Consider the following 14,226-nt stretch of genomic DNA (forward strand, 5'->3'; position numbering starts at 1 on the left):
ATGTACTGCGGCGTGTACGACATTCATTATGCCAGAGATTGCATTGTGTGTAGCAAATGATGGCCACCACATTGAACATTTATTGGCTTGACATGTCGGGACACACATTATTCCACTCTGTAACTGAAAACGGAAACCACGTGTGTACGTGTACCTCACCCCTCATGGTAATGTACACGTGCGTCAGTGAAGAAGACAAATACAAAGGTGTTAGCATGTGGACGTAATGTGCTGTTCCAGTCTCTTCTGTACCTAAGGTCCATCACCGTTCCCTTTGGATCCCTACGTAATTCGGTGCTCTCCGATACACAAGATCGAACAGCGGAGGAGTGATACTCAAGCGTCAACTTTAGGTTACAATATCTCCGGATGTAATTAACATTTTTCAATGCAACAAACGGCACTGATTATGTATTTGTTTATACGTTCAGATGTGCTAACAAAAGTAATGGGGTTCCATGTAAGAATACGTAGGTTTGTGTTAAAAAACATACTTCCGTGCATTTTTTTATGGTTTGTATTAACCTTTTATACTAGCCCCTCTCCTCACGTTCGGTCTGTGGAATCGTTTCGTCAGTATTTGATGTGGTTTACGAAATATATCCAGCGGTAATGTTAGGTGACTCACCCTGTATAGCGTCTGTGACATCACCCTAAATACGGGTTGCCAGCCTACTTTGACCAGCGAGACATGGGTAAATCTTCTGATTAGTCCGAAGTCAATAATTAAAATGCCTGTAGAGCAGTCCAAATACTTTAGGAAATATTTCAAGATCCAACCACTGGACTCGATAAAGGACACCGCTAACAGTTCAGTACATCTGCCCCATCCGGTTCCTTGCGACTTCCGCTCATAATATCCACAACAACAGGGAAAGAGTGGCATAAAAGCGTCACACAAAAGTTCCACGGAAATGAATAAAACCTCCTGGCTCCAACGCAAACTTTGTCAAGTTCGTCACGTTCGCTAAACACCACCGTCCAGCCAGCTATTGGGCTCCACAACCTAATATGAGGTCACTGTCTACTGAGCGTCTTCCATACTGTCGCAGAAAAACCGGAATGACTCAAAATTCACGCCCCCGCACGGAAACGCACTTTCTGAGACTGTCAAGTTTCCATACTGGAAAAAACAGCTCGGTTGATCTCAAAAACTACTCTTCTCCCGACTTCACTACGAAAACACCACTTCCTCCCAAAACTTCTACATCCCCCGTGGGCTGCCAACGGAATCCACGATTTCGCTACCTCCTGAACAATACACGAAGTTATTTAACACCTAGGTGTTCCAGCCAACCAGAATCGAGAGCAGAAAGTAAACATTTCCACTGGGCATTTCCTACTCTTGGTTTTATCGCTTTAGCCTTTAGAATTTTCTCTGGGACGGTTGTTTTAGAACGCCGGCCTTAGTAGCGGGTCTCTCATGCTCAGACAACTAGCCATTTCGGAGGATTAGGGATAAAGTGTCCCGTCATCTCCGGGCAGAAGAGAGCTCCCTTCTTCTGTAAATCGAACCTGTCGTAGACAGCAGTCGCATTGAGGGCAAACTGGCGTGGGCAGACAATGATTTGTTACAAGTTTTACGAAGGAAGGATACACCTCAAAGTGTAAAAACAGTCACACACTAATACGGCATGATAGGTCCGTGACAATGCGAGTAGTCTTGTAAACTGTACACTTGGTAACAAGTGGCACATTAGGTTTTTCTTAAAACCAGCACATACCGAGATATGAAGCTAGAAGTTTTTTGATTTATTGTCTTTCACCTCTTATAAAAAAAAAAGGTGTTGAAGCATTCATGAAAATGGCAAAGACAGATGCCGCCCACAGAAAAATCAGAGAAACCTTAGGAGAAAAAAGAAGCTTGGCTGAATATCAAGAGTTTAGATGCAAGCCAGTACTAAGCAAATATGGGGAGGCTGAAAGTGGAAGGAAAAAGTAGGACAGTACAAAGGAAAGCAACGTGAATATTATGGAAAGGGATGATGATAGACATGAAATTGAGATTGGAGGTACAATGCTGGGAGAAGAATTGTAGAGTGAAAACAGAAAACTTTCTTAAGTGCCATTTTTCCACAAGCCAGTTACCTGCTTTGGCGATTAGAACGTTCTTAATAAGGTATTTATTTTCTAATTTGTCTCATTACTTTTTGGCAGTAATGCTGTAAGAAACATTATTCTATGGTATCAAAATACCGCCTCAATTAGTTATGTACAAAGAGAGACACATGTCTTTTTCATTCTCCTGACAAACGTAACATTTGGAAGTTAGAACGTGTTCCATTTCCACTCTTCAATTGGAGAGAAGACTGAAAGACTTAAGTGGAAAAAAGGAAGCTGAAGTACTCAACATTCCCTCATAATTAGGGACATATTTCGGGGAAAATACCATAACAGAAATATTCCACACGATATGCAAGGTATTTGAGACCTGAGAAATACTCTTGGACTTCAAGAAGATTGTAATAATTCCAGTTCCAGAGAAGGAAAGTGCAGACAGTTGTGAATTTTACTGATGCAACAATTTAATAAACCATGGGAGGAAGGTAGTTGATCCGCCGTCTGTCGAAGATGAGCGCACAGCATTGCAGGAGCGGTGGGGCGGTGGTGCGCAAACGTGCAATGGACGAGGGGCTGCCCGGACGTTGGACATGCCTGCGAGCACGGTGTAAAAAATCCTACGAAACATCCTGCATTGCTATCCATGCAAAATCACCTATGTCCAGGATTTGTTTCCTGCTATTATACCAGCAAGACAAACGTTCGCTCTGGAATTTCTTGTCCCTCGAAAGTGGACAATGAATGGCCATGTAACATTATGTGGATAGATGAAGCTCATGTCCATCTCCCAGAATATTTCAGTGAGCAAAATTGTAGAATATGGGAACATAAAATCCATATCCACGTCAACCGGTACCACTTAATTCCGCGTAAGTGACTGTGAGGTGTAGGTTGATGGCATCGTCTATCGTAGCACCGAATTTTTCCGAAATGAGTCCTGCGGGTTCTGTTACCTGTCCCGTGACTGGTAAACGGTGTGAGTCTTTTGCGCGTTAAAGTGATTCCAACCTTTCAACAGTGTGGATGTGAGGGGTGTATCATTTTTATGCAAGATGGTACTCCTACGCACATGTTGCACAACCAGTGAAGCCAGTACTGCAGGGACATTTCGGAAATGCTAGAATTATCAGCCGCCATTTCCCTATAGCCTGGCCCTGGCCGTCCAGACCAACTCATCTTAATCTGTGTGACTTCTAGCTGTGGGGTTATTTGCAATATGTTGTGTCCAGTGCTCGAAATACTACCGGAGCTCACTGAGGGCACGCATTACGGAACGCATTCTGAACGTGGCCCCCGAGACGCTCCGGTCTGTTGTGGAATATGGTGTTTCTCGAACTTGGGCAGAAAACGGTGGACAGCCTATTGAACATGTCTTGGCGCCAGTCTCAGACAGTATGAAACTGAGGAAATTTTGCTTTTTGTGGTTGTTGGCCTCAGGACAATTAAAAACTGCGTCATTTTTCTTCTTGTATTGTTTATGGCCACAGGACAAAAACCGATGTCACTTTGCTTTTTATGCGGCTTTCGGTCTCAGGGCAACCAAAAACCCATTTTTCAAACAATGGAAAATCCAGGATGGAATGTAACAATATTATGAGAAGGAAAGTTACTACTTACCATATAGAGGAGATGCTGAGTCGAGATAGGCAATAGACACAAGAAGTCATTTGAAAAATTATGTGAAAGAAAAAGTGAAGCAGGGAAATACAGACCTTGCTGTAATTCTGGGAGGACTTACTTCACAACTGCAACTACTTGATGTATCGATGTTACAGTGAAACAACGAAATCTGGAAAATGTCGACTTTCACCAGTGAATGTCAACATTCACATAGTCGCATAGTGTATGTCCGAAATATTTGCTAAATACCCTTTTCCACCTCTCTTTCTGAAAGGGATGACCAAGCATTTAAAATACACAATACATTCTACATGAGAAAAGAAAATAATAGTTATAAAGAAATTACTTATGCGATTCAAATCTTATTTATTGCAACAACTTAAACTATTATGACACTTTGAATTGTACAAGAGTCCCTTGCTTTTACAACTGCATTTATTTGTGGAACACTTCCTTTTGCAATGACAGCGTGTGTAGCTTTGTCCCCCGCTTCTCGAATTAGCTGCAGCTGATTCTCTCAGCGACATTTCGTGAAAAGAAATCTCATCTATGGACAACTTTTCTTTACAAATTACGAACTGATTACGTGTATAAAGCTGCTTGAGGGTACCATTTTTATTTGCCAGTTTATAGAGGTTGGAGTCTTCTCTTCCAACAACAACCGCTAACACATTGCGGCTATCTGTACGACCATGGTCGACATCAGGAACTTGTATTCGTACATTGTCACCAATTTGAGCAGGAGGTTCGTAACATCTTTGTTGCTTGCAGTAGAAGATTTTCTTTCGCGGCCGCTCATTTTGTAGAAATCAGCTCGTGTTTTTCAGACAGAATTTGATGTGAAGACGTTATAGGTTGTAGGCCCTCTTCAATATTTTTCTTTGAAATATGGTTCTCGGTATGACCACCGCTCAATTCTTTTTACAAGCATTAATAATTTCTTAAAGCTGTTCTTCGGTTTCAGAAGTAATGGCTATTTCTTCGAAATTTTTTTCAGTTTCTTTTTGCTTTAACGCCAAACATGGCTTGATAAGGACTTCGGCGTATTCCTTCGTGGTATCTAGTGTTCGTGGCAAACTGAACAAAGGATAAACCATCTGACCATTTATTTGTATAGTTATCGTTCATCCATGTAGTTAGCATCTTCTGTATATCCTGATTGGCCCTTTCAACTGAGCCTTGTGTTTGACTGTGACGAGGCTGTCCATGAACTATTTTAACATCTTTTCACATAGCGCATATTTCGGATATGACTTGATTACTAAATTCTCTACCATTATCAGAGTGCAATATTGCTGTTGCACCAAATGTTAAAAATATTGAAAGAACGTGATGCGCTACTTCTTCAGCTCTTTTAGTTTTCAAAGGTCGTAACTGGACAAACATAGTTAAATGATCTTTATACACCATTATGAACTTATATTCGCCATCTATATTTGACTGCAGATCTATCAGATCAACTTGACATCTTGAGTTTAATTCAGAACTAACCATTGGCTTCACAACAATAGCTTTCTTAGGTGCACTGTGTTTCATTTGACACTGTTTACATAAATTTAAATACAACATTACAACTTCATATGTAATATTTTTGTATTTAACTTTCAACTCTTTAAGCATACGTGTTTTTCCTCCGTGGCCTATTCTGTTGTGAGTTTCATATAGTATACTGTACAATTCTTCATTGGTAACATAATACTGTATGTTCGTTTCCCCTGGTTTTAATGGTACAATTAACTTCTCTTCATCATTAACTTTTAAAACACCAATGTTTGCAATGGTCTGTAATCCAAAGGTGTGTTGCATTTAATTTTATCAGAAACCACTTATACTTTTCTTAAGAAAAATAAAAACAATTGACTTCTCGTTTACCCGCAATTAATGCATTTTAACTTTTCATGAAAAAGATCACGATTTACTGCAGTATCCATTTAGTATAAATTAGGGTATCAGAAAAAAATTAAGAAAATGTTGCTCGTGTTATCGAAGCTTTCATAAGACTGACAAAGCTGAATGACTCCGAGGACAAAGGATTTGGCGGGAGAGAGCCAGTCGCTTGTTTTTTGACTCTTCTGTTTTGGACCTCCACCGGAGCATATCTGTGATTGTCGATCGACACACACCGGAGAGGGTCTAAATGTACAACAATGTAACGAAATATTCGATCTTTCACAGTCGTATTTGGTATCTGTTGACATTCACCGGTGAAAGTCGACGTTCTCCAATTTCGATTATTCACGGTAACGTCGATATATAAACCACTTAAAGTGTTTGAGAGAGAGGAATGGAACAAATGGATGAAACCGAATTCACGCCGATACGGAGCTTTAAAACGACCTACAATCAAAGAAGTCTGTCAGTGGATAGTACAGTCGTAGTGTAGAGTGAGAGAAGACATTATTGTTAAATCTTTGAACAAGTGCGGCATAAGTAACGCTTTAGATTGCAGTGAAGACCATCTCATGTACGAAGAGGACAACGACGACGACAAAGAGGAAGAAGAAGAAAGTTCACATGACGATTTTCACGGATTTTAAAGGTCAGTTCGATTTTATGAACTAACAATTCTTTTTTTAGTCTGGCTTTGATATGTAATAATAAAAATGTTTGTTTGTTTTTCTAAGTGCTTAAAAATTAATGTGGTAGCGTCTTATAGTCCGTAAAATACAGTGTGTAGCTTGTGATAGATATTTAGTCCAAGATATACCATTGTTGAGCGGTAATGGTTGGACTAAAGTGGTCCGCATTCTATCTCCGCTGCAGGAGACGTGCAGTAGTTATTTAGTCTTAACAGCAGGTGCGACGGTGCCGGTCTGCACGTAGCGCCTGTGGCTTGTGGGCTGCCCGTTACGCCGCGGCTATCATGCTCTCTCCCTCTGCCCGCAGCGCCCACGGTGTTCTTCGCTTGCAGCGCGCTGGCGTCCCTGCTGTTCGTGCAGCTGGCCCGCGACTGGCCTGCGCTGGCGGCCGCCTGGGACGCCGTCGAGAGGCGCCTGGCGCCGCGGTACGGCTACCCCAGGGGCGTCGCGCGCCGCTGCAGGCTCGTGACCGCCACAGTGCTGCTCAGCGCCCTAGGTGCTGAGCGCTGCCCGCCGCTCTAGATTACATTACGTTAGATTTACTTTTATTCCAGTTGATCCGTAGTGAAGACGTCCTCCAGGATGTAGAACATGTTACAAAAACAACAGTACATGACAAATATTTACCACTAAAACAAATAAGCTAGTGTAACATTCCACAGGTCCCAAGCGAATGACCGGAATTTTTTAGTGAACACTGTATGATAGAGTAATTTTACAAATACTAATGCACTGAATTCAAAATAAAAAAGTTTATTTATTTATTTATAAGGTAATAAACGTGTAATACAACTACTATAATACTTACTTACAATAAACACAGTAATGCACGGAAAGGGTGCAGAAGTTAGATTGTACTTACACACACACACACACACACACACACACACACACACACACACACACAGGGTGAGTCACCTAACATTACCGCTGGATATATTTCGTAAACCACATCAAATACTGACGAATCGATTCCACAGACCGAACGTGAGGAGAGGGGCTAGTATAATTGGTTAATAAAAACAATAAAAAAATTCACGGAAGTATGTATTTTAACCCAAACCTACGTTTTTTTAAATGGAACCCCTTTAGTTTTGTTAGCACATCTGAACATATAAACAAATACCTAATCAGTGTCGTTTGTTGCATTGTAAAATGTTAATTACATCCGGAGATATTGAAACTAAAGTTGACGCTTGAGTACCACTCCTCCGCTGTTCGATCGTGTGTATCGGAGAGCACCGAATTACGTAGGGATCCAAAGGGAACGGTGATGGACATTAGGTACAGAAGAGACTGGAACAGCACATTACGTCCACATGCTAACTCCTTTTTATTGGTCTTTTTCACTGACGCACATGTACATTACCATGAGGGGTGAGGTACACGTACACACGTAGTTTCCGTTTTCAATTACGGAGTGGAATAGAGTGTGTCCCGACATGTCAGGCCAATAGATGTTCAATGTGGTGGCCATCACATCACGGTACACATTCTCCTTTAACGTACCCCACAGAAAGAAGTCAAGAGGTGTAAGATCAGGAGAACGGGCTGGCCAATTTATGCGTCCTCCACGTCCTATGAAACGCCCGTCGAACATCCTGTCAAGGGTCAGCCTAGTGTTAGTTGCGGAATGTGCAGGTGCACCATTATGCTTATACCACATACGTCGATGCGTTTCCAGTGGGGCATTTTCGAGCAACGTTGGCAGATCATTCTGTAGAAACGCGATGTATGTTGCAGCTGTTTGGGCCCCTGCAATGAAGTGGGGACCAATGAGGTGGTCGCCAATGATTCCGCACCATACATTTACAATCTACGGTCGCTGTCGCTCTACCTGTCTGAGCCAGCGAGGATTGTCCATGGACCAGTAATGCTTGTTCCGTAGATTCACTGCCCCGTGGTTTCTGAAACCCACTTCATCGGTAAACAGGTAGAACTGCAACGCATTCTCTGTTAATGCCCATCGACAGAATTGCACTCGATGATTAAAGTCATCACCATGTAATTGCTGATGTAGCGACACATGAAACGAGTGAAAGCGGTGACGATGCAGTATGCGCATGACACTACTTTGACTCAGTCCACGGGCTCTCGCAATGTCCCGTGTACTCATGTGTGGGTTCATGGCAACAGCAGCTAACACACTAACTGCACCCGCTTCTCCTGTGACGGGGTTGTTACGGACCCGTTTGCGTGCTACGACCATACCTGTTGCATACAGTTGGCGGTAGATGTTTTGTAATGTGCGACACGTTGGATGCTCTCTGTCCGGGTACCGTTCTGCAGACTTCAGCTGCATTTCGTTGCCTTTTCAGAGTTCGAATACACCATGGTCACAGTTTCTACAACACTACACTATCACAGACGTTTAGTAACACGGTGTACTACAGTTGGTCTGCGTGCGGAGACGAATGCAGAATAACAATAGGAGCAAGCGCTACATGCGGACACTGCGACAGCTAGACCAAAGCACAACAGTGCACTACAGCCACACTCGTAAAAATTTCCCTGCAGACGCTGCTCGCTGACCGTAGCCCGTGTTTGTTACAACACGCAACTGAACGTCGGAGGTTTCAAGCGTGAACTTTAGGTTACAATATCTCCGGATGTAACTAAAATTTCACAATGCAACAAACGGCACTGATTACGTACTTGTTTATATGTTCAGATGTGCTAACAAAACTAACGTGCTTCAATTTAAAAAAAACGTAGGTTTGTGTTAAAAAATATAGTTCCGTGCATTTTTGTATGGTTTGTATTAAACAATTACACTAGCCCCTCTCCTCACGTTCGGTCTGTGGAATCGGTTCGTTAGTATTTGATATGGTTTATGAAATATATCCAGCGGTAACGTTAGGTGACTGAAAATACTTAGGAAAACATTTGGCGCAAGTAACAAAAACGGAATATGGATCAAGAAACTTACACAGGAACTATACAAACATACGGAGACAATCACAGAAAAGATTGGAAAACGCAGACTACAATTCTATGGACATCTATACAGAATGCCATCACACAGACTGGCCAAACAGATCTTTGACTTGGTAACCACTAGAAACAACAAATGGGTCACAGAGGTAAAAAACGACCTGAACCAACTCAGCATAACAGCAGACACAATAAACGACAGAATAAAATTCAGAAATATCATTTAGAAAAGTAAACTACGTGAGATACAATGTGACAAACGAACAGGCGTAAACTGGACCGAAGAACGCAAGCACGATCACAAGATGAAAGAAATATGGGCAACCAAAAAGGCAATCAAGATGAAGCTGAAGACACAAAGCCGACAAGAAGCATGGACAGAGGACCGGAAACAGAAACAGAGCGAGAGAATGAGGGAAGTTTGGGCAGCAAGGAAGGCAGCAAAACGAACTGGCCATGTGATTTAGTCCAACTGCGCTCTTTAAGGGCAAAACACCAATTATATATATATATATATATATATATATATATATATATATATATATATATATATATATATATATTGTGCAGAAGTTATATTGTACACACACACAAATCAGTTGGTTTCACTGAGAAATGCATCAATGGTGAAGAAGGAGTTGGCCACTAATAAATCCTTTAGGCTTCTCTTAAACTGAATTTCATTGGTTGTTAAGCTTTTTATGGCTGCTGGCAAGTTATTGAATATGTGTGTTTCTGAATAATGCACACCTTTTTGTACAAGACTAAGTGACTTTAAATCCCTGTGAAGATTATTCTAGTTTCTAGTATTGATTGCATGAATTGAGCTGTTATTTTGAACAAGTGAGATATTTTTATCGACAAATTTCATTAAGGAATAAATATTGTGGGAAGCAGTAGTTAGTATCCCTAGTTCCCTAAGCAGGCTTCTGCAGGATGTTCTTGAGTTCACCACAGAATAACTCTTACTGCACCTTTTTTGTGCCCGGAAAACTTTAGCCTGGCTTGATGAATTATCCCAAAAAATAATCCTATATGACATTACGGAATGAAAGTAAGCATAGTATGCCAGCTTTTTCATTTTTATATCCGCTATGTCTGACACAATTTGCATTGCAAATAGAGATTTGTTAAGACGCTTCAGCAGTGGTGTGCTCCTCCCAGATGAATTTATTACCAAGCTGTAATCCCAAGAATTTAACACCACTTTTTCTAACTGATTGTCATTGTGTGTTAGGCATATACTTGTGGGACACCCCTTACAAGTTCAGAACTGCATGTAGTGTGTTTTTTCAAAGTTTAGTGACAAAGAATTGGCTAGGAACCAGTGATTAATTTCCACAAATATTTTATTACCTGATCTTTTTAAGACTACATTGGATTTGCTATTTATTGTAATGTTTGTATGATCGGCAAACAAAACGAACTTGTCATCTGGTAATGTTACTGATTAAAGGTCATTGATATACACAAGAAAAAGTAAGGGCCCCAAAATGGAACCTTGTGGGACCCCACATGTAATTAGATCCCAGTTGGATGATGCCTGATAGCTTGATACATGTCTCTTTCCTAATAACACCCTTTGTTTCCTGCCAGAGATATAAGAGTTGAACCATTTTGCAGCATTTACTGTTACGCTATAACATTCTAATTTATTTAAAAGGATATTGTGATTTACACAGTCAAATGCCTTTGACAGATCACAAAATATACCAGCTGCCTGCAATTTGTTGTCTAATGAATTAAGCACAGTTTCACTGTAAGTGTAGATAGCCTTTCAATATCAGAACCCTTTGAAATGCAAACTGTGACTTTGACTGTATGTTATTTGAGATAAGATGGTTATAACGCCGATTGTACATTACTTTTAGTAAAATTTTTGAGAATGCTGGCAACACTGAAATTGGACGGAAATTTGACGTTGTTTCTTTACCTCCCTTCTTAAACAGTAGCTTAACTTCAGCGTGTTTCCACCACGTAGTCACCACCAGCAGCACCGCCTGCTATCTGTGTGTGTGCCTCTGCCCTGGCTTGTACACGGTGTATCGCAGTTAATGGGGAGTACTGGAGCACGTGATGGCGAGCGATAGTAGAAGTGAAACAGATGCAAATGTGTGGTTACGAGTCACCTCCGTCTTCGGTACGAAATATTCTCCCAGTTAATACAAATTTATTTGAAGTGTGAACCTTTTCAATGAAGTTTCCATCTTCCACGATTGCTCGAGGACGGTTTTTCGTGTTTTCTTTCCAAAATGTTTGACTGTGTCAATCCTAAAAGTTTTATTGTATTCGCGGCTTTACAAAACAACAAGTTTCAATCATACTTAACAAACATAATGCAAAAAGTTGTGCCGATTATGCAAACGAAGTTGACGGGACAGAAAAGTTTAGTGACTGGTGAGAAATCACGGAGAGTGTGTCACAGGGCTCAGTTTTGGGTCTACTTCCACTCCTTGTATACGTAGTCCGTCGAAAAAGTTGCGAGACTCATTCTATTCGTGGCATATAAGCAAAGTAGGTGCAGTATTTGAGGACCATTTTTTCAAAGCTCACTTTTTGCAACAAAGGCCAAAATGGATTTTTTACAGCATATGCTGTTTCAGATAGCTTCCTTTCGTATTCAGAAAACAGGTTTTTTTTCAAAACCCTGTTACTTCCGTGGTTAGAAGCTACCAAATGTCCTCCATTGTTCCAGAACTCGCAATGTATCATGAAACTGATATAGCAAAACTCCTTTTCTGCAGCTAACTTTTGAAAGGTGAATAATCTTCTGATTTTAATAATCCCATTTTCAACGTTAGTTTTGGTGTAAGAGCCAATACGGCCTCATGATATTTGAATTGTGCACATTTGCACCATCGTCAGATGATTGTGGGTTGCTAACTACGTGTCTGAAATCACAGAAATGTTATATGTATCCTTAGCCCTTGTTTGAAAGTTAATTTCTAAATAAAATGGCAGAAGAACTCTCTTAAACTGTTACAGACGTTGAAAGGGAAGGGACGAGAGGAAGTACCGCTTTATCAATATTGCTGGAAAAGTATAGAGTTTTCATGGGTGTTGGCTATTACTTTGCAAAACGGGACACCGCTATATGCCTCCTGATCGGATGCTGAGTAATGTGGAAAAGAATCCAGGTTCTGTTTACAGCATCATGATGGTCGCATCCATGTTTGGCGACATCGCGGTGAACGCACATTGGAAGCGTGTATTCGCCATCGCCATAGTGGCGTATCACCCGGCGTGATGGAATGGGGTGCCATTGGTTACACGTCTCGGTCACCTCTTGTTCGCACTGATGGCACTTTGAACAGTGGGCGTTACATTTCAGATGTGTTACGACCCGTGGCTCTATCCTTCATTCGGTCCCTGCGAAACCCTAAATTTCAGCAGGATAATGCACGATCGCATGTTGCAGGTCCTGTACGGCCCTTTCTGGATACAGAACATGTTCGACCGGTGCCGTGGCCAGCACATTCTCCAGATCTCTCACCAACTGAAAACGTCTGGTCAATGGTGGCCGAGCAAGTGGCTCGTCACAATAAGCCAGTTACTACTCTTGATGAATTGTGGGATCGTGTTGAAACTGTATGGGCAGCTGTAACTGTACACGCCATCCAAGCTTTGTTTGACTCAATGCCCGGGCGTATCAAGGCCGTTATTGCGGCCAGAGGTTGTTGTTCTGGGTACTGATTTCTCAGGGTCTATGCACCCAAATTGTGTGAAAGTGTAATCACATGTCAGTTCTAGTATAATATATTTGTCCAATGAATACCCGTTTATCATCTGCATTTCTTCTTGGTGTAGCAATTTTAATGGCCAGTAGTGTATATCACAGTTTGAAAAGAATAGTGATGTATGTGTCATTAACAATAAAACAAAAAGTGACCTTTATTGCCAATCATTAAAGCTGTCGGTGGCTCATAAAGGAGTAGAATAAGTATTAACCAAAAATTTTGATCATTTGCTGAAAAACATAAAATGTCTGACAGGTAGCGAAGCAAGCTTTAAATCTAATCTACATAATTTCTTGTGGACAACTTCTTCTATTCCGTTAGCAGGACTGTAAAATGGTGTGTTCATTAATGTTAAAACTCATCAAGAATACATATTCTGTAAACTTACCCAATCCACATTATTTCGACAGCAAAATCGTTGAAATAATTTATGGAACTTGTAACAAACTCGCCTTGTGGAACGTTGGGGAATCTGGTACATTCTTTATGGGACACACTTTCCTTGCTGATGCAACACAGCTGACGCGCCAATTTGGTTCAAAATGGATAGGTTCGGCAGAGCCCCTACCTGTGTCTCCAACGTCTTCTGACCTCAGCCCTCTGGAATTTTGCTGCCTTGCTGTTATCTCACCAGCGCAGTGTTCAGCATCCCCACTGATAGGGTTGAAGAACTGGGGCAGCGAATTGCATATTTTTGTCAAGATTTTACAGATTATCCACGAGTGTTTGAAAGAATTCCTAACTCACTGCAGAGACCACTGCGGCATCGTATCAAAGTGCGAGGACGACACGTGGAACGCCTCCTGTAACAGGACCAAGTGTATAGCAATTTGTAACACGTAACGTGCAGAAGTAGTGTTGTATTCTTTGCTAAGTTTGGCTTTAGGTGAAATTTGAAACGAATTACACCACACACATAATCGAAAAGGTTACATTTGAAGTTCATTTGTACTAACTAGGACAATATGTGATACCGAGGTCAGTGACGGATCGTAACCATACATTCACAACTACACTGCGCAACAGATGTAAAGGATCACTTTTTCGAAACCAAGTAATTGTCTCCCATTGCGAATCAGAAGTTTAAAATTAGCCTCAAAGGTGTGTAAAACCTTTGCCTGTACTGGTGCGAAAGTGTGGCGCTCTGCGAAGTGACCGTCGAGGTCGCCAACGCTCGAGAGAGCAATAAATCGACAGGTACGAAGGAAAGGCTACGGCTCAGACGGTCACGAGTCCTCTAAGGCGGGTTAGTTAAGTCACACTGGCACCAAATTTCAGTACAGTTCTACCCGATG

The 14,226-nt window shown here is 41.4% G+C and overlaps 1 protein-coding gene across 1 annotated transcript in view; it reads left to right on the top strand.

The window, feature by feature from the left end:
* LOC126333191 (gustatory receptor for sugar taste 64e-like) overlaps positions 1-14,226 on the top strand; it is a 141,973-nt gene that overhangs the window by 14,431 nt on the left and 113,316 nt on the right. Inside the window, exon 3 of the mRNA XM_049996720.1 lies at positions 6,568-6,756. Within this exon, the coding sequence (XP_049852677.1) occupies positions 6,568-6,756 (189 nt within the window). The remainder of the gene's footprint in view (positions 1-6,567; positions 6,757-14,226) is intronic.

This window comes from Schistocerca gregaria, chromosome 2 (assembly GCF_023897955.1).
Source record: "Schistocerca gregaria isolate iqSchGreg1 chromosome 2, iqSchGreg1.2, whole genome shotgun sequence".
Lineage (NCBI taxonomy): Eukaryota > Metazoa > Arthropoda > Insecta > Orthoptera > Acrididae > Schistocerca > Schistocerca gregaria.